Source organism: Diabrotica virgifera, chromosome 9, assembly GCF_917563875.1.
Source record: "Diabrotica virgifera virgifera chromosome 9, PGI_DIABVI_V3a".
NCBI lineage: Eukaryota > Metazoa > Arthropoda > Insecta > Coleoptera > Chrysomelidae > Diabrotica > Diabrotica virgifera.
Window position 1 is genome coordinate 211,781,122 of NC_065451.1, and position 20,197 is coordinate 211,801,318.

The window sequence follows — 20,197 nt, forward strand, 5'->3', positions numbered from 1 at the left end:
AAACATGACATTTTTAATGAACGAATTGAGAGGAAATATTAGAGCAAGAACCAACTTACTACAGACAATAATAGGATACCATAGATTACAACCGGTAACAATAGGGCTGTGGCGACACGCTAAAATTACTATTTTAAAACAACGAAAAGCCCCAGATGCAAAGTTTACTACCTTTTAAACAATTAGAATAATTGAAATAAAAATATAATAAACAATATTTTAAATCCAATACTTTTCGTTAATAAACTGCTTTCTGGCTGCATCCCATATCTCCGGATTTTACAATATATAATCACAAGAGACGACGAAAGTAGGAGAAAGCAAATAGAGGACGCTTAGGCCACGCATTTACCTTCCCTTCGTCAAGGAAAAGGACCGAAAGACAGTTTCTAAATACTCAAACTGAGTAAAAATGAAAAAGATAAAAAAGATCAAGGCAGGTTTTATTTATATTTGATTCAGAGTTGGACCACCATCTCCATATAGCTATTTCAGCATCCTTATGCCTCATCGGTGAAGCTCAGAAGTCTCAACTCTGAAGGAAATACAAACAATTCTGCCAATTTAAGGCAAACCATCGCAATGCAATGAACCCACCTCTGAGACACAATTCAGCGACATCTCTCGTATTACGAGGAAAACAACGAAAAGCCCCAGATGCAAAGTTTACTACCTTTTAAACAATTAGAATAATTGAAATAAAAATATAATAAACAATATTTTAAATCCAAGACTTTTCGTTAATAAACTGCTTTCTGGCTGCATCCCATATCTCCGGATTTTACAATATATAATCACAAGAGACGACGAAAGTAGGAGAAAGCAAATAGAGGACGCTTAGGCCACGCATTTACCTTCCCTTCGTCAAGGAAAAGGACCGAAAGACAGTTTCTAAATACTCAAACTGAGTAAAAATGAAAAAGATAAAAAAGATCAAGGCAGGTTTTGTTTATATTTGATTCAGAGTTGGACCACCATCTCCATATAGCTATTTCAGCATCCTTATGCCTCATCGGTGAAGCTCAGAAGTCTCAACTCTGAAGGAAATACAAACAATTCTGCCAATTTAAGGCAAACCATCGCAATGCAATGAACCCACCTCTGAGACGCAATTCAGCGACATCTCTCGTATTACGAGGAAAACAAAGAAAAGCCCCAGATGCAAAGTTTACTACCTTTTAAACAATTAGAACGTATCGTTGTTTTCCTCGTAATACGAGAGATGTCGCTGAATTGCGTCTCAGAGGTGGGTTCATTGCATTGCGATGGTTTGCCTTAAATTGGCAGAATTGTTTGTATTTCCTTCAGAGTTGAGACTTCCGAGCTTCACCGATGAGGCATAAGGATGCTGAAATAGCTATATGGAGATGGTGGTCCAACTCTGAATCAAATATAAACAAAACCTACCTTGATCTTTTTTATCTTTTTCATTTTTACTCAGTTTGAGTATTTAGAAACTGTCTTTCGGTCCTTTTCCTTGACGAAGGGAAGGTAAATGCGTGGCCTAAGCGTCCTCTATTTGCTTTCTCCTACTTTCGTCGTCTCTTGTGATTATATATTGTAAAATCCGGAGATATGGGATGCAGCCAGAAAGCAGTTTATTAACGAAAAGTCTTGGATTTAAAATATTGTTTATTATATTTTTATTTCCATTATTCTAATTGTTTAAAAGGTAGTAAACTTTGCATCTGGGGCTTTTCGTTGTTTTCCTCGTAATACGAGAGATGTCGCTGAATTGCGTCTCAGAGGTGGGTTCATGCATTGCGATGGTTTGCCTTAAATTGGCAGAATTGTTTGTATTTCCTTCAGAGTTGAGACTTCTGAGCTTCACCGATGAGGCATAAGGATGCTGAAATAGCTATATGGAGATGGTGGTCCAACTCTGAATCAAATATAAACAAAACCTGCCTTGATCTTTTTTATCTTATACTATTTTACTATTTCTTTAATTGCTAATTTTAAATATTAACTTTCCTTTCTAAACGAAATAATATGGGCCATGTAAAATTCACATGTGTTTTGCTCCTAATATACAAAACCAGAATGTATAAAATTAATGGTTTTTTCATGGGAAACACAAATTCCATAATAGAATAGGGTACCAGATTAGCCACCCTCTTTATGTCAACTTCTTAAAAACCACAGAAATGTTTTCAGTTTTTAAAACGCCAGACCTAATAAATTGTCGCCTGTCTGGCCATATGGTAGAACCACATAATGACAGATTAGTATTTGTGGCCTAGTTGAGTCGATACACAGCCTCCAACCGGTTCGCTCAACCCAGCAGGCTCGCTGGACAAAAGAATAACACACCCTTACGATATATAAACAAAGCACGGCTTTTTTACCAAAAGTAAATAAATATATTATTAATTGTTTGCGTTTTATTAATATTATTTTATTTATGTGTTTCCGTGAACATCCCACGGAACACGAGTCCTTAATGTATGTGGACGACATAGTACTAATAGCAGATTCCGAAAATAAATTGCAGAAACTAATGGATATGGGTAAAACAAATAGAAGAACTAAAAATGGAAATAAATGAGGAGAAAAGTAAGATAATGATAATCAGTGGCAAAAAGATAAGAAATATAATGAAATAAAGATAAAAAGTAAAAACTCAGAATTGGACATAGTTACAACTTACTACCTGGGAAGTATAGTTACTAAAGACGGAAAAATAGACTGGAAAATAACAAATTGAGCAAAGGAATCAAACAAGTTATACTAAGCGTTAGCCTCAATACCGAGAAAAAAACTTACACGAGAGACAAGGATAAAAATATTTAACATAATAGTGATACCGACTGTGCTCTATGGAAGGGAAAACTGGATAATTCGGAAAAAATAAGAGCAGAATAAATGCAATGGAGATGAGACATCTATGAAGGATATTTGGAAAGATGAAATAGGATAGATTAAGTAACGACACTATTAGGAGAATGGCCAACCAAGAACCAATAATGAATAAAATATCAAAGAGACAAATGAACTGGTATGAGCAACTGATGAGGATGCAACTCAACAGAATTACAAGAAAAGTCCAAGAACCCAGACCAAGAAAAAAATGGATACAGCAAGTAGTAGATGCGGGAAAAGTTAAATAAAAATCACTCGAGAAATTGAAAATAATGGCAGGAAATAGAAAAGAATGGAAGAGATAGGTGAAAGGAAATTAAAATGGCTAGCCCAAATCCGCGACCCTGATAGGGTAAAAGGAAGGGGAAAAAAGAAAGACATTTATAATGTGTACTTACTTTCTGGATCAATAATTTCCATATCCCAGGGACTCATCCTCTCCTGCTCTCCGTTATTCCATTTGATCTCGTAACACAAAACAGAAGAATCGGGATAAGCATCACTGGCTGGAGCTTTATTGATGATCTCACCTATCCACCATTCGTCGTCTATCATACACCTGAATCTGAAAGGTTATCGACCAATTACGTGACAGTTTTAAGGTTCTCTAACGTAAATTACTCACTTGTTTCCATTTTTCCACGTTCTGGACATCGCCGTGACGTAAATTTGTTTCAATACAAAAAAATCTAGAACGTCGGGCATATCGTGGTATTTCACAGAAAAAACTTTGCCTGTCAGTCTTCCGGATTCGTCCATCAGTGCTAGTTTTAAACAGCACAATCTGGGCGGTTTGATTTCGTACTGAATGCCGATAACTTTGGCGAATTCTCGATCCTGAAACATAAATTACAATGAATCACCCTGTATAAACCTGCATTTACTAGATAGTCCAGAAAGCCACTGCGCATCCGCTAGGAAAAATATTCTAATTCGGATTTTTTGCACAGTCTTACTCAAAAAGGACTCCTTTTAACAAATTTGCATGTTGCCAGGACCAAAAGGTGGTCAAAAATTTTTTAAACGTTTTTTTTTTGTTTTTTTCCTAAACTTATTTTTTTTGGCTTGGAAAAAAGTTTTTTTAGGTTTTTTGGATCATTTCGAAACAGAAAAGGTCTTTAGTAACTTTTCTCTAAAAATGATAGTTTTTGACATATAAGCGATTAAAAATTGAAAAATTGCGAAATCGGACATTTTTAACCCTGGAAAACTATGTCAAAAACTGAAAATTTTAATGTTGCCAAGGTAGGTAGATATTCTTTAAACATCGATTGAGGAAATCCCAAAGAGTTTTTTGCAATACAGTATTTAAAACACCTTTGTTTTTTAATTGCTAATCAAGCATGCGCGACACTATTTTCCACCGACAGTATGGTGCAAATGAAAGGAATAAATTCGTTATTTCGTAAACCGGCGACTTTAAGGAAAAATCCCGAAACAGGTCGATTTTTATTTTTAAGTTATGATATTGTGGCATATATGGTATACTAGTGACGTCATCCGTCTGGGCGTGATGACGTAATCGATAATTTTTTTAAATGAGAATAGGGGTCGTGTGGTAGCTCATCTGAAAGGTTCTTCAGTTCTCTATTCAGTAATGTAAACATTTACATAATTATTTATACAGGGTGTCCGTCTACTTCTTTTTTGTCAAATAATTTAATTTAATAAAAATTTTTTGGACACCCTGTATAAATAATTATGTAAATGTTTATATTACTGAATAGAGAATTGAAGAACCTTTCAAATGAGCTAGCACACGATCCCTATTCTCGTTTAAAAAAATCATCGATTACGTCATCACGTCCAGATGTATGACGTCACTAGTATACCATATATGCCATAATATCATAACTTAAAAATAAAAATCGACCTGTTTCGGGATTTTTCCTTAAAGTCGCCGGTTTACGAAATAACGAATTTATTCCTTTCATTTCCTCCATACTGTCGGTGGAAAATAGTGTCGCGCACGCTTGATTAGCAATTAAAAAACAAAGGAGTTTTGAATATTGTATTGCATTGTATAAAAAACTCTTCGGGATTTCATCAATCGATGTTTAAAGAATATCTACCTACCTTGGCAACATTAAAATTTTCAGTTTTTCACATAGTTTTCGAGGGTTAAAAATGGCCGATTTCGCAATTTTTCAATTTGTAATCGCTTATATGTCAAAAACTATCATTTTTAGAGAAAAGTAACTACAGACCTTTTCTGTTTGGAATGATCCAAAAAAACCTAAAAAAACTTTTTTCCATGCAAAAAAAATAATTTTAGGAAAAAAACAAAAAAAAAACGTTTAAAAAATGTTTGACCACATTTTGGTCCTGGCAACATGCAAATTTGTTAAAAGGAGTCCTTTTTGAGTAAGATTGTGCAAAAAATCCGAATTAGAATATTTTTCCTAGCGGATGCGCGGTGGCTTTCTGGACTAAGATGCCAACGATAAATAAAGAGTACTTTGTATATAAAATATAGAAAACTGTTTTTTTTAATGGAAATTTTTTTCAAAAATGTTTGACAGGACAGAAGACTCGTTTTTTTATTCGTATAATGTTTAAAGATGCTGTTGTTAATTGAAAATGGTCATATTTTGTCTTAAAAGACTGAAGACGACTCCAAAGTAGAAATCGAAAGCTAGACACGGTTGAAATGCACTCGTTAAAACCGACATAAGATTTTATGTGATATTTTATATGAAAAACAACGTAAAAAAGGAATAAAAAACATACACTGGGGTGCAAAATTAACCGGACACCTTAAAAATTTGTCATTTTTGATGTCTGGAATTTCCTAAACCTGTTGTCCGATTTAAGTGATTTTTTAATATGTTACAGCCTTATTCGTTAGCAATATCTCTGTAGTAATATTGTTACTAAGCGGGTAAATTTCCATTGTATACCGGGTGTACCAATGACACTGTGTTTTTTTCTCAAACTTCGCATCACCCTGTGGAATATTCTAGCATTTATAAAATACTGAAATTAAAACCCAACTATAGATTCATGTTTTCTCAACATTCTGTTTTTGTATTTATTCGCTTATGTTGAACCATAAAAAAGTTAGGTACTTTAACAATTACCCATGTTTTTCATGAATACAGGGTGTTTTTAAACAAGTGTGGCAAACTTCCAGGGGTAATTCTAGATGAAAAAATAATGACAGTGTGCTGTATTTGCTCTATGTCCGCAAATGCTTCGCTTCTGAGATAGAGGGTGTTGAAATTTTTCTTACAAACTGACGATTTATTTATTGCTTTAAAACCGCTTGTTATGCAAATGAAATTTCGTGGGTTTTAAGACGTAGTTATTGTACATTTTTTGACATACAAGTAAGAATTTAATATTCACCATTGGCGCGCATACGGGTAATATGAGCGGTTATATTACCCGTATGCGCGCCAATGGTGAATATTAAATGCTTAATTGTATGTCAAAAAATGTGCAATAACTACGTCTTAAAACTGACCAAATTTCATTTGCACATCTCAACCAGTTTTAAAGCAATAAATAAATCATTTTGTAATAAAAATTTCAACACCTATCTCGGAAACGAAGCATTTTCGGACATACCGTTTATAAAGCAAACTGTCATTATTTTTTATGCAGAATATCCCGTTAAAGTTGGCCATACTTATTTAAAGCACCCTGTATTGAAGAAAAACATGGCTAGTTGTTAAAGTACCTAACTTTTTTATGGTCCAATGTAAGCGAATGAATCAAAAAGCAATATGTTGAGAAAACATTAGGCTATAATTGGAATTTAATTTCAGTATTTTATAAATGCTAGAATGTTCCACGGGGTGATGCGAACTTTTAGAAGAAAACACAGTTTGATTGGTACACCCGGTATACAATGAAAATTTAACTGTTTAGCAACAATACTATTACAGCGATATTGTTAAAGAATAAGGCTATAATATATAAAAAAAAAACACTTAAATAGGACAACAGGTTTAGGAAATTCCAGACATAAAAAATGACCCATTTTTAAGGTGTCCGGTTAATTTTGCACCCTAGTGTATAAAAAGAAACAACGAATCATAAAACTATAATAATTGATAATTCTGTTTCTTTTAATAGCTATAGATTCCGCTGTTAGTTGGAGCTGGTCAGCTTTGGTCTTAAAAGTCTTAAGATACCTCCAAAGTAGAAATCGAAAGCTGGACACGGCCGTAATTGACACGTAAAAACGAAAAATAGTGCAAAAGACATCATATCCAAACCCCTAAAATTGTCAAATTGTCAAACAAAATAAATTTTTCCAACATCACATAACAGGGAACTTGCACATTTTTTTTATTACATAATAATGTTCAGTTTTTTATAAAAATGAGATTTCCAAAATTGCACGCTTCAAAACCTCATAATAAAGAAGTACAAATTTAAAGTCTTCGGTATTTTAAATTAGTTCGAACGGCCCGTGACGTCACCTAGTTTTACATTAGCTTTATTATGGTTATATTTCGCTGTGTCTAGGTAAACGCTAACGTGTACGCAAATAAAAAAGTTAGGTACATACACGCGAATTAAACTTCATCAAGCCAGTGACGTCATTATTTAACGTACGCAGTGACTGTATATTTTGGTCAATACATGCTATTTTGATATGTTTAGTGTTTGTTTGATAGAAAAATATTTGTTAAGGGAAGGGAAGCAGAACTATTCAGATGTTTCAAACTTAATTGTAATAAATCAATGTATATAATAAAAGTATATATTTAGGTTAGCAAAATAAATATATGTATTTAGTTGACATGACACGTACAAAATATTGCTAAAATAATTTTTATACGTAAGTTAATTATTATAATCAACTATTCTAAATGGGAAATGAGCCACAATTTAACTAAAAAAAGATTTTATTAACGTTTCGACGTCAAAATCGGATGTCATTGTCAAAATACAAAAATTAGTCAGATTAAATAAATTATTAGAAAAAATTTTTTACTAAGCAAGAACATTTTTGTTTAATTTAATAATATTTTGTATTTTGACAACGACGTCCGATTTAGACGTTGAAACGTTAATAACATAATTTTTTTAGTTAAATTGTGGCTTAGTTCCCATTTAGAATAGTTGATTACAAAAATGCCACAAGGAAATAGCTTCATAACAAGTTAATTATTATTGTGAAAGCTTTAGGTCTTCCTTTTATTTTAATTTTGGACGGTAATACTAAATATTGTATATACTAAATTGTAACATATTGTAATACTAAATACTGTATTTCACTTATAACTAAAAAAATATATATAGTATTTTTACTACAAAAGCGATATTACGTAGGTCAAAATTTTTGACGTAAGAGAACTGTCAAAACATTAGAATGTGACTTTTCATTATTGCCATGTTTATTATAAACATGTATTTGTACAACCATGTTAATTGTTTAAAATTAAAGCTCTGAGAAAAAAAGAAAAAAAAAACAAAAAAAAAAAATAATTAAATAAAATAAAAAGTTACTAAGATCTAAACCTCCGCGAGGTTGAATCGGGTTTAGGTCTTAGCGCGATAAAAAAATATACAAAAAAAAAAAAAAAAAAAAACTAAAAAAAAATAAAAAATGTAATAAAAAAAATGTTAAAAAATATAATAAAAAAAATAATAAAAAAAACAGTAAAAAAAAAACAGAGTAAAAAAACAGTAGTACTAATAGTTTTAAATTTAGATACTAAGCATATATTTTGTAAAAGAGAGAAATCAAAACACATTGACTGGCCAGTTGGTTGCTTAAACCAGTGCCAATAAAACATAAACACACACACATTATAAACATGGCAATAATGAAAAGTCACATTCTAATGTTTTGACAGTTCTCTTACGTCAAAAATTTTGACCTACGTAATATCGCTTTTGTAGTAAAAATACTATATTATATATTAGTAGTATTACTATAATATAATACTAGAATAATTAATTATTAATTATATAATATAATACTATATTATATTTTTGTAGTAAAAATACTTATATTAATTTATAGTCTTGTTAACTTTTTCATACTGTTTTAAAATGTTGTTAAACTCATTAAAACAACTAAATAATTGTCCACACTGCATAGTTAATTTAAAAACAAACACTAAGCAAATAAAAAATAAGAAATCTCTTTACTAATCAATATTTAAATTAAAGTATAAACACAACGCAATTAAACAAATTCCAACACTCTGACACTAACTTTTTTATTTGCGTACACGTTAGCGTGTACCTAGACACAGCGTTATATTTAGGTATATTCTTCTTTTCCTTCTTTAGTTCATTGGCCTCCACTTACTTGGGTATTTGGCCAGCTCGTCGTAGGGTAATAAAGGAAAAATATTTATATTCTAATGACATTTATCGTATGTCGTTGTAATAATATATACCAGTTTGTTGAGATTGGAGTTTGATACAGTTTTTGAAGGAAAGAAAAGAAGGTTTACTATTGAAAATAAAACCATTTTGTAAAAGTAAAAATTTTCTATGAATAGTTCAAACGAACAAAAACACTTTTAGCGTCACATAACTGTATTTTTTGCTGACGTTTATAATGTCTAATTAATTTTGTTTACTTTTTGGTGTAAAATGTAAATGCAAAACCATTTGACGTCACGACGCGTTTTTTGCTGGCTAGAATAATTTGAATTTTTAATCGTCTTTAGGGGAAAAACGAAAGACAAACAAAACTTTTTTATCATTGACACATATTTTAAATTATGTTATGTTGTGATTTATAACATTTTTTCCCAATTTTAAATTTTATGCCAGTTCCCTATTACGGAAATCTTTAAAAGCACTTACCCTTATTGTCATCTTATGCCAAGGCAAATCCTTGACGCTGATTTCATAGACGTTTTTCATTTCCACGGCGTTAAGGTACAGCTGGTGGCCTTCGATGAAATACACGATTTCGTCTCCCAATTGTGGATAATAAGGAGACTTTCTGGGACGCGTCTCTGATAACCATTCGCTGAGTCTGTATTGCTCAGAGATCTTCGTCAATTTAGATGTTCTAGGTACGCTCGAGCTCGAAGAGTAGCTGTTTGTGACACTGTTCTGTAAAATAAACAAACTGTAACGTGAAAAAAAAAATGCAATCTTTAATACCGACGCAGTCATCCATAGATGTAGAACTCAGTGGCGGCTCGTGGCCTTGGAGACAGGGTCGGCAAGGTTTTTTTGTCTCCTCATATAGGTATACCATCAGCCTAAAAGGCTTAAATCATCATAGGAGATTTTGTTGTTTTTTGTTTTTTTTTATTTGATGTACTTGACATTCTCTCTTGTTTCATGGCGTTTCGACAATACGTGTTGATTCTTTTGAGACAAGATAAATCCCGTTTATTTGAGGCAGAAATTGGTGGTAATAAGAAAATTTATGAACAGTTTGATGTAATGAATTGCAGTACTTACTACATAGAATTATACATACATATTTTGTAACTTATCCCACTTTCTGAAAATATTTAGATCGGCATAATTTTTAAGTACCTAACTTGTAACAATAAATATCTTGAAAATTCTTTGGCGAATGTAACTTTCAAATTTTGAATCGTCAAAGAGGTCAAAAATTTGCAAATCTTCAAAACTCGAAAAACGAGGATCTATTTGTATATAATAGTAGGTATCCAAAATTTCAAGATATACCTACTCGTTTTTCGAGAGATGTATCATGTCGTTGTCTTTTTTGGGATGGTTCGGAAATATCAAGCGAATCCAAAACGTCACTGCGTATATATTGGAAACTACTATCATTACGAAAATCTCTGAGATTTTGCACCAGCTTTCGTATTCTATTTTTGGAATTAATAATGTCAGTTGACTGATTTTGAACAACAATGAATATCTTGGGCAAACTCTGGCTTAAAAATATTTAAAAGAATATTAAAAGAGTAATTATTTAATAAAGTTCTCAAGGACTGCTTCACGGATCGAGGTATCGCCACTTTCAAAATCGTCGACTTCGATAATAAAATCAAAAATTTCCAAAAGCTGTTCACGAAAATCTGCTACAGATACTAAAACTACCAGAGATATGAGATAATCTGCTTAGATAAAACTAACCGAGATTTAAAATTTCATCGCGTTTGACAAACTGTTCGCTTTTTTTTCGAAACAAATTTGTTCTAAAGCAGTAATCCGTTTAGGTGAGCTAAACTGGCAAGAAAAGACGATGGTATCATGCAAAACTAAATTCGTTATATGCGCATAATAGTGAGTAAATAAAGCTTGTGATGCAATAGTTTTAACTTTTGCCTGGAGACCATTCAATTCACCACACATCACAGCAACGCCGTCATAAGATTGCCCCAGTTTGCCCTACCAATTTATTTTTGATATCAAAAAATTTTAATCTGTTCTTTAAAACACCAAAAATCTATTCTGCCTTATTGCTTTTACTCACGTCTCTAAAACCTAAAAACCTCTCATAATATTTAATATTACCACGTAACGCGTACCGAACAACAATAATTGATAATTGTGAATGACATGATAATCAGAAGTTTCATCCACTTCCAGCGAAAAGCAAATGGTTTTCTAAATCTCAGATTCAATAACGTTATTCAAAATGTAACTATTTGATTATGTATACTAGTTCATTCTGTATTACGAATAACTTCGAATCAGAAAGTAAATATTTCTAAAACAATTTTATTAATTCTCTATAATTACTTTGATTTTTAACAAATGCTTCGATCAATCATGTCCACTAAATGATAATTCCTGACAACTTAAAAAATTACGATATCAATTAAACGACATAAAACGGCGTGAAGCGATTCCAAATGAAACACCGACCGGCAGACTTAAAATGTGCCGTACCTGCCGCTTATGCCTACGGAGAGAATGTATGTTCGCTTGCTCATCGACTTGTTATTTCGTTGAGTTTTACGTGTAAATCGTCAAGCTACGGATGAGTTGAGTACGGCTAGCCGAAAAGTCAGATGAATGGCTCGAATCATTCATTTTTTGAGTTGTTATGCGCAGGGATCACTTAACGCTCGGATTGATCAAATCCTTTTAAAAACCATGAATAAAATTTAATCTGTATTATCTGACAGATTTTTTTTACTTCACAGATACAAATATTAAAAAAATCTATATCTATAAATGTGTGAGTCGGCACTGCCGACCCTGCCGACCCTGACGGGCCGCCGCTGGTAGAACTGGAGGACAATAAATGAAGCCGATTTGTGAACATTATTGTTTGAAATTTCACATGTTTCCCGTGATAAAAACATGAAGTTTTGTGTGAGTGGTTTTATGTAAGATAAAAATAAATCATCTTCTTCTTCAGGTGCCATCTCCGCTACGGAGGTTGGCAATCATCATAGCTATTTTATTTTTTTAGGCAGTAGCTCTAAATAGTTGTTTTGAGCTGCATCCAAACCATTCTCTCAGGTTCTTCAGCCATAAAATTCGTCTTCTTCCGATGGTTCTTCTGCCATCTATCTTTCCTTGCATTATGAGTCGCAGGATGCTGCATCACATGTCCGAGATACTGTAGTTTTCTTTCTTTAATTATAAGTTCAACTTCCTTCTCTTTATCTATTCTTCTCTGTACTTCATTGTTCGTAACTCTGTCTACCCAGGAAACCCTCATAATTCTTCTATAGGTCCACATGTAAGTCGTCTCATTGTCTCTACATTTAACGTCCATGATTCCACTCCATAGTATAGTACACTGTATACGTAACCATTTGTTAGGCGTACTTTAAGAGCTAATGTTAAATCTTTGCTATATAGGATCTTTTTCATTTTCATAAAATTAGAACGTGCTTTTAGATAAATCATAAATAGAGTTAACATAATCGAGATCTTTTAAAATTTTCCTATATTCAATCAAGTTTGATTTTCAAATTGCCCCCTTATTTTTTTGCCGAATCGACTCTTCTTAGCGCCCTCTATCCGGCTTCAATTCTGTCTCAATACGATCATAGTGAATTCTACCTCTATGTTGTTTTCACCCATTTTGAAAAAATGTGAAAACAGAATTATCCATGTCCGTCTGTTAGGCTATTGATTATATTCAAAATAAGATAGCTAAAAGGAACTACAACGTTAACGGGGTTTTATTATTTCATATGGTCAATGGATATCTATATATGAAAAAACCGCGGAGTGCTACCATTTAAAGCGGTGCGTTTTTGAGAAATGGCTGAATTAGTCCCTGGGCACAGGTTACATTAGGGTGAGTTCCATGCACTTTTGGTACAAACATACCTACATAAAAATTGTTCCTGGTTAAATTTCTTATCTAAATATCACTTTTTAAAGTCAATGATACTTTTTTTTACAAAAATATATTCAAAAGAAAAAGCACAAAGAAACCCAAAAGAAAGAAATTTTGTTTTTTGTCCCATATCTTTTGTCTACTAGGATATAGGTATAGACATTGCTCTACAGAAAAAAAAACCTACATATTTCTTCTTTAAAATGTTGTTTAGTAGAGGTAATTAGAATTTATAGTTTTCGAAATATGATTTTTCAAAGTTCGCCACTCACAGCAATTTTGGGCAATTTTCCTTGTTATTTCGCAAATATTGTGCTGTAACTTTTTTCTACGTAACTTTAGGTATATGCAATGGTACACGTAATAGGAATAGAAATCAATTACCTTTAAAATGGTCTAATGTGTATCGTTGTACGACTTTTTTTTAAGAGATTATGGTTTTTCAAGGTTTTATACTTTTAACGATTTTTATAATATAATATAAAAATAAAATAATATTATTATATAATAAATTATATATTATATAATATTATATTATATATAGTATATATAATATAATATTATATTATATATTATAATATGATACCTAATATAAAAAAGTATTATTTTTTAAATTTTTTACGAATATTTTTAAAATTTCTCATTATAACTTTTTTTCTTCTACATTTAGGTATATATTATATTATATAATAATAAAAGCTTATTTTGTTTACTTTAAAATGGTGTATTACAAAAAATTCTAGGATTATTTTTGAATAAGATATTATTTTTCAAAATGTAATAAGTACTTGCAACGATTTTTGATTTTAGGATTATTTTTTAAATTTCTCATTATAACTTTTTTTTCTTGTACATGAATATACTGTATATTGCTCAATAAAGAGGGCTTACTTTCTGTTCTTTAAAATGTTGTATCATCTATAGTTAAATAATGGAAACCGAGTGATTCTTTGATATTTTTTTACCTGTATTATTTAAAATTATTTCTTTTACAAAAATTACATAAACATTAGTCTTAGAAAACATCACTTTAGTTAAAATTATTTAAACGTTGATATATAAAAAATTGGGGGTTAGTGAGCTTGGAGAGGTAGTACCTTTGTATCGGTTTGACTGAACACTGGTCCTCACAAGCTCACAGGGCTAGATGAAGCGAATATAGCTCTTCCAAGTGGAGCCTTAGCCTCTCTCTAGTGAAGACCGTAATGCGTGGTGAAGAGCCACATCCTACACGAGGTGCCCCTGTTAACGCAGAACATTACGGATCTAGACTGGAAGGTCGATAAATATTCCTGAAAATGGTAAGCAGCATTTCCAGTACCATGTTGGGGCGTATGGAAATTTATCCAGGACCGGCCTAATATTGGATAGTAGGAGGCAAGACTGCAGCAGTTTGATTGGCTTCTATACTGCGACTCACCAACCCGTTCGGCAAGCGTGGTGTTTTATGTTGCCAACATCCCCTCAAATAAATCGAAATGTCAGATTTTAAAACAAAGACGGAAAGACCCCAGGTGAGTAGGATAAATCCAGAGTCTCACACTGATTTATCAGTCTGTCCCAAGGATTCTGGGGGGGACAAAAAACTGACGAAACGAGAAATACGAAAACCCTTTTCATTTTACGTTGCCACCTATAACGCCAGAACTCTATTGTCAGAAGAAAAATTCTTCGAAATGGAAGATGCAATCAAAGAAATTAAATGGGACGTAATAGGAGTCTGCGAAATACGACACCGTGGTGGAAACTTAAAGACGCTGAAATCAGGACACCTCTTCTATAGCATTGGCTCCGAAACCGAATCAGTTGGAGGGGTCGGTTTCTTCATCCATAAAAAACATAAGAAAAACGTAGTTGATATAAAAAGTGTGTCTACAAGAGTTGCCTATGTAACCCTAAAGCTCAACAACAGGTATAAACTGAAAATTATCCAGGTATACGCTCCAACAACACAACATCCAGACGAAGAAGTTGAAGACTTTTATGATGATATATCTGTAGCTCTAAAAGACACACCCACCCACTTTACAATCCTGTGTGGGGATTTTAATGCAAAATTAGGCCTTAAAGAAGACGAAGCAGAGACATCACTAGGAAATTTTGGAACTCTAGGTAGAAATGAGCGGGGAGAAACACTCTTAGGCTTTTTGCTACAGAATAACTTGTTCCAAATGAACAGTTTTTTCGTTAAAAAACTACATAGAAGGTGGACGTGGGAAAGTCCGGATGGTAAAACAAGAAATGAAATAGATTACATTATCAGCGACAAAAAACAGATTATCACAGACGTGAGCGTCCTAAATAAATTTACTACAGGAAGTGACCATCGAATGGTAAGAGCCACAATAAAAATAGACCTCAAAAAAGAACGAAATCGTTTGATAAAAAAGAAAACCTTGCAAGCCTGGACTCCCCCATTAAATATTGATAAATACCAACACCATATAAACGCTGCTTTGGAAAGAAATACAACTTCAGATGAAACTATAAATAACTTAAATGAAAACATAATTAGAGCCATTGAAGAAAGTCAACGAAAAAACTGCCCAAAAAAGAAGAGAGATGAAAAAATAAGCCCAGAAACTAGAGAACTAATCAAAACGCGAAGTAAAATGAGAGGAAGCGAAAATACTGAAAAAAGTGCGTTAAGAGACATCAACAAGAAAGTGTCAAAGGAAATCAGAAAAGATCTAAGGAAGTATAAAACTCAAAGCATCCAGAAAACCATAGAAGAAAATAAAAGTTTGAAAGTTTTACGAAGGAAATTGACCAACGGAAAATGCGAAATACATAAATTAAAAAATAAAAACAGCGAAATAACATCAAACAGAGAAGATTTACTAAATATCGTAGAAGAATTTTATTTGGAACTATATAGGAGCCAAAGGCTGAATCAAAATAATCTGAGGGAAGCGGTCTCAAAGAAAATAATAAACCAAGGCTCCGAAATACTACCAGAGATAACCACTAGCGAAATCCATCAAGCACTGAGAAAAATGAAAAATGGAAAAGCACCAGGTGAAGATGGAGTCGTAATAGAGGCCATTAAAAACGGGGGCCACATTCTTATAGGTAAAATAAAAAATCTCTTCAACTTATGCCTTCATCAAAAGTCGATACCTGAAAAATGGAAAAACGCAGTAACAATACTTTTGCATAAGAAGGGAGATAAGACGGACTTAGAACATTATAGACCCATTAGCCTGCTAAACCACTTATACAAACTCTTTACAAAAGTAGTGACATCAAGAGTAGAAAACAAGCTAGATTTTTACCAGCCAAAAGAACAAGCTGGATTTCGATCAAACTTTGGGACAAACGACCATCTGCAGGCAGTCAAGTTACTAATTGAGAAGTCAATAGAATATAATAAACCCCTTGTCCTAGCATTCGTGGATTTTCATAAAGCCTTTGACACGATAGAGCTGGATAGCATTTTAGAAGCTCTAAATGAATGCCGCATTGACTACCGTTACAGTACACTCATCTATAATATTTATAAAGAGGCAACAATGAGTGTTAAGTTACATGATAAAACCAAACAAATAAGCATAGAACGCGGCGTAAGACAAGGCGACACACTCTCGCCAAAACTATTCATAACTGTTCTGGAATATGCCTTTAAGATGCTCAACTGGGACAATAAAGGGATCAAAATAGATGGAGAAAAGTTAAATCATCTTCGTTTTGCAGATGACATAGTACTTATAACTGATGACCTAGGAGAAGTAAAGAAAATGCTAAATGAGTTAGACGCTATCTGCTGGAAAATAGGCCTGAAAATGAACTTTTCTAAAACTAAATTTATGACTAATCTGATTCCTAGCGGACAGCTGATTATACGCGAACAAGAAGTAGAACTAGTGGAAAAGTACATTTACTTGGGTCATGAAATTAGAATTGGCAGAGATAACCAAACATGCGAAATAAAAAGAAGATTAACTCTTGCTTGGGCAGCCTACGGAGCTCTGAGAGACATATTTAGGAGCAGTATACCGATCGGTTTAAAAAGACAAGTGTTTGACCAATGTGTGCTACCGGTAATGACATATGGAGCAGAGACACTGACTCTAACCAAGGCAACAGCGTCGAAAATGCGGGTTGCTCAAAGGCGCATGGAAAGATCCATGCTGGGCGTAACTCTACGGGATAAAATAAGAAATGAAGATCTCAGACAAACAACCGGTATCGCAGATGTTGTAGAACGTATCACCAGGCTCAAATGGAACTGGGCAGGACACGTCGCCAGGCTGAAAGATTCCAGATGGGCACGAAGGCTGATGGAGTGGAGACCAAGAGAAGATAAACGAAGTAGAGGAAGGCCGCCTACACGATGGACAGATGATATCAGGCGGATTAGTAAAAACTGGCAAAAATCAGCACAAAACCGTGAAGTGTGGAAACAATTGGGGGAGACCTATGTCCAGCAGTGGACGTAAATTGGTTGGATGATGATGATGATGATGATATAAAAAATTTTCAAAATCAAAGTCCATCTCTTCGTTAGTATTAGCTTCAATATCTTCCCCTGACACTTCAGTTATCTTAGAGTTCCCATATTTAGTACCCATGCACATGCACCCTTTGCAGAATATTAAACAACTAATTTCTATCTTCCTACAACCGCAGTTTTTTGTACATCCTTTGGTACATTTACATGCTATTTTTTCAAGCAAAGCTTGTGGTGCAGGAGCTTTGACAGTAAATATTGGAATTAATCCATATTTTGAAGTTTGCCCGGCCGAGTCAAGTGGATCGAAAGTATTACCTATAAAAAATAAGATTCAATCATAACACACAATCACATAAAAAAGTTGTAAAAAAGTGTTGAGAAATTTAAAAAATAATCCAAAAATCAAAAATTGTTGCAAGTACTTATTACATTTTGAAAAAGCATATATTATTCAAAAATAATCCTAGAATTTTTTATAATACTTATAAAACAGAATAAGCTTTCTTTTTTATTATACATATAATATATACCTAAATGAAAAAAAAAGTTATAATGGGAAAGTTAAAAAATAATCGTAAAAAATATAAAAACTCGTTAAAAGTATAAAATCTTGAAAATGATAACCTCTTTAAAAGAAGTCGTACAACATTATACAGTAGAACATTTTAAAGGTAATTGATTTCTATTCCTCTTACATGTACCATTGCATATGCCTAAAGTTGCTTAGAAAAAAGTAAGCCAAGCCGCACACCAAAGAAACATGAAACGAAAAACATGAAACATGAAACGAAAAACATGTTTCATGAAACTAAAACACTGCTAAACAAATCTCAAAGTCCGCCTACCAATGAAACGAGTGTGATTCATGCTCATGACACATTTTTATTTTCGGAGAGTTTCATAAATGACCGGACGTATATTTGTTTAGCAGTGGTTTATTTCCATGAAACGTAATTTACGTTTCATGTTTCTTTGATGTGCGGTCGGGCTTATAGAACAATATTTGCGAAATAACAAGGAAAATTGCCCAAAATTGCTGTGAGTGGCGAACTTTGAAAAATCATATTTCGAAAACTTTAAATCCTAATGACCTCTACCAACCATCATTTTAAAGAGAAAATATGTACGTTTTTTTTTCTGTGAAGCAATGTCTATACCTATATCCCCGTGGACAAAAGTTATGGGACAAAAAACAAAATTTCTTTCTTTTGGGTTTCTTTGTGCTTTTTCTTTTGAATATATTTTTGTAAAAAAAAATACCTTTGACTTTAAAAAGTTATATTTAGATAGGAAATTTAACCAGGAACAATTTTTATGTAGAAGTATTTGTACCAAAAGTGCATAGAACTCACCAAAATGTAACCTGTGCCCAGGGACTAATTCATCCATTTTTAAAAACGCACCCCTTTAAATGGTAGCACTCCGTGGTTTTTTCATATATAGAGATTCATTGACTATATCAAATAATAAAACCCCGTTAACGTTGTAGTTCCTTTCTATAGTACATAATCAATAGCCTATGTCTGTCTGTGATCACAACTCCTCCGTCAGTATACTAGGTAGAATGACAAATGAGGTGTCAAATGAAAGCTTATAATCCAAGGATGGTACTAAAGGTGAGAAATTTGACCTAGGCTGTCTGTCCGTCCGAGCGCGAATATAATCCTCCATCACTATACCAGGTAGAATGACAAATGAGGTGTCAAATGAAAGCTAATAATCCAACGATGGTACTAAAGGTGAGAAATTTGACCTAGGCTGTCTGTCCGTCCGAGCGCGAATATAATCCTCCATCACTATACCAGGTAGAATGACAAATGAGGTGTCAAATGAAAGCTTCTAATCCAAGGATCGTACTAAAGATGAGAAATTTGTCCTAGGCTGTCTGTCCGTCTGTGCGTCCGACCGCGAATATAGCTCCTCCGTCACTATACCAGGTATAATGACAAATGAGGTGTTGAATGAAAGCTTATAACCCAAGGATGGTATTAAAGATGAGAAATGAGTTGCAACAATGACTCAAAATTAGTAAAATCGTATATCAATTCACGCAAAGTTGCACGAAGACTTCAAATATCGATTTCCAGTTCTACTTTCGATTACTTTGCGTGAAAACCTAGGACTTACGAAGTCCAATTACTTGTTATTTAATAAAACTCTGTGCACTCACCTTATTCGTTTGGTTAGTTTCTTTACTGGCACTACCATTTTGACGACTAGTACTGTCAATTTTCGCAGAAATACTTCTGTTCGAGTTGGTTCTACTTGAGCTACTACCGTTGTCTTTGTTACTGTCCGAACCTTTACTACTGGCAGGTTGCTTAGACTTTCTGGTTGGAGTTTCTTTTTTGGGACCTCTGTTCGTTTGAGATTCCTTAAAATTTGAACGATCACTTTTGCTATTCTATAATTAAATAAATTTATAAACGTTAACGTAAGTTTTTACGCGATGTTGTACAAAAAAGGATAAATAAAAGAATTAGTAAGTTAAATAAAATTAAAACAAACAAAAAAATTGTAATAATGAGCTAAGTAGGAATCGAAAGCTTGTCTTCAGTTTTTAAGCTATGTTTTATACAGTGCGTCCATAAAGTAACGCATAAATTCATTATTAACTAAATAAACAACATTATTAGAAATTGCCGAAATAGGTCGATTTTTATTTTTAA

General features: G+C 33.1%; 1 protein-coding gene across 2 annotated transcripts in view; it reads right to left on the reverse strand.

Moving 5' to 3' along the window:
* LOC114326091 (bromodomain and WD repeat-containing protein 3) overlaps positions 1 to 20,197 on the reverse strand; it is a 62,538-nt gene that overhangs the window by 19,434 nt on the left and 22,907 nt on the right. Inside the window, exons 14-17 of one of the 2 annotated variants that reach the window (XM_050662417.1) lie at positions 19,699 to 19,902; positions 9,643 to 9,897; positions 3,488 to 3,699; positions 3,261 to 3,427 (exon numbers count right to left, since the gene is read on the reverse strand). In XM_050662417.1, the coding sequence (XP_050518374.1) occupies positions 3,261 to 3,427; positions 3,488 to 3,699; positions 9,643 to 9,897; positions 19,699 to 19,902 (838 nt within the window). Of the gene's footprint in view, positions 1 to 3,260; positions 3,428 to 3,487; positions 3,700 to 9,642; positions 9,898 to 19,698; positions 19,933 to 20,197 lie in introns of both variants that reach the window. The other variant, XM_050662416.1, reaches the window with a different exon arrangement.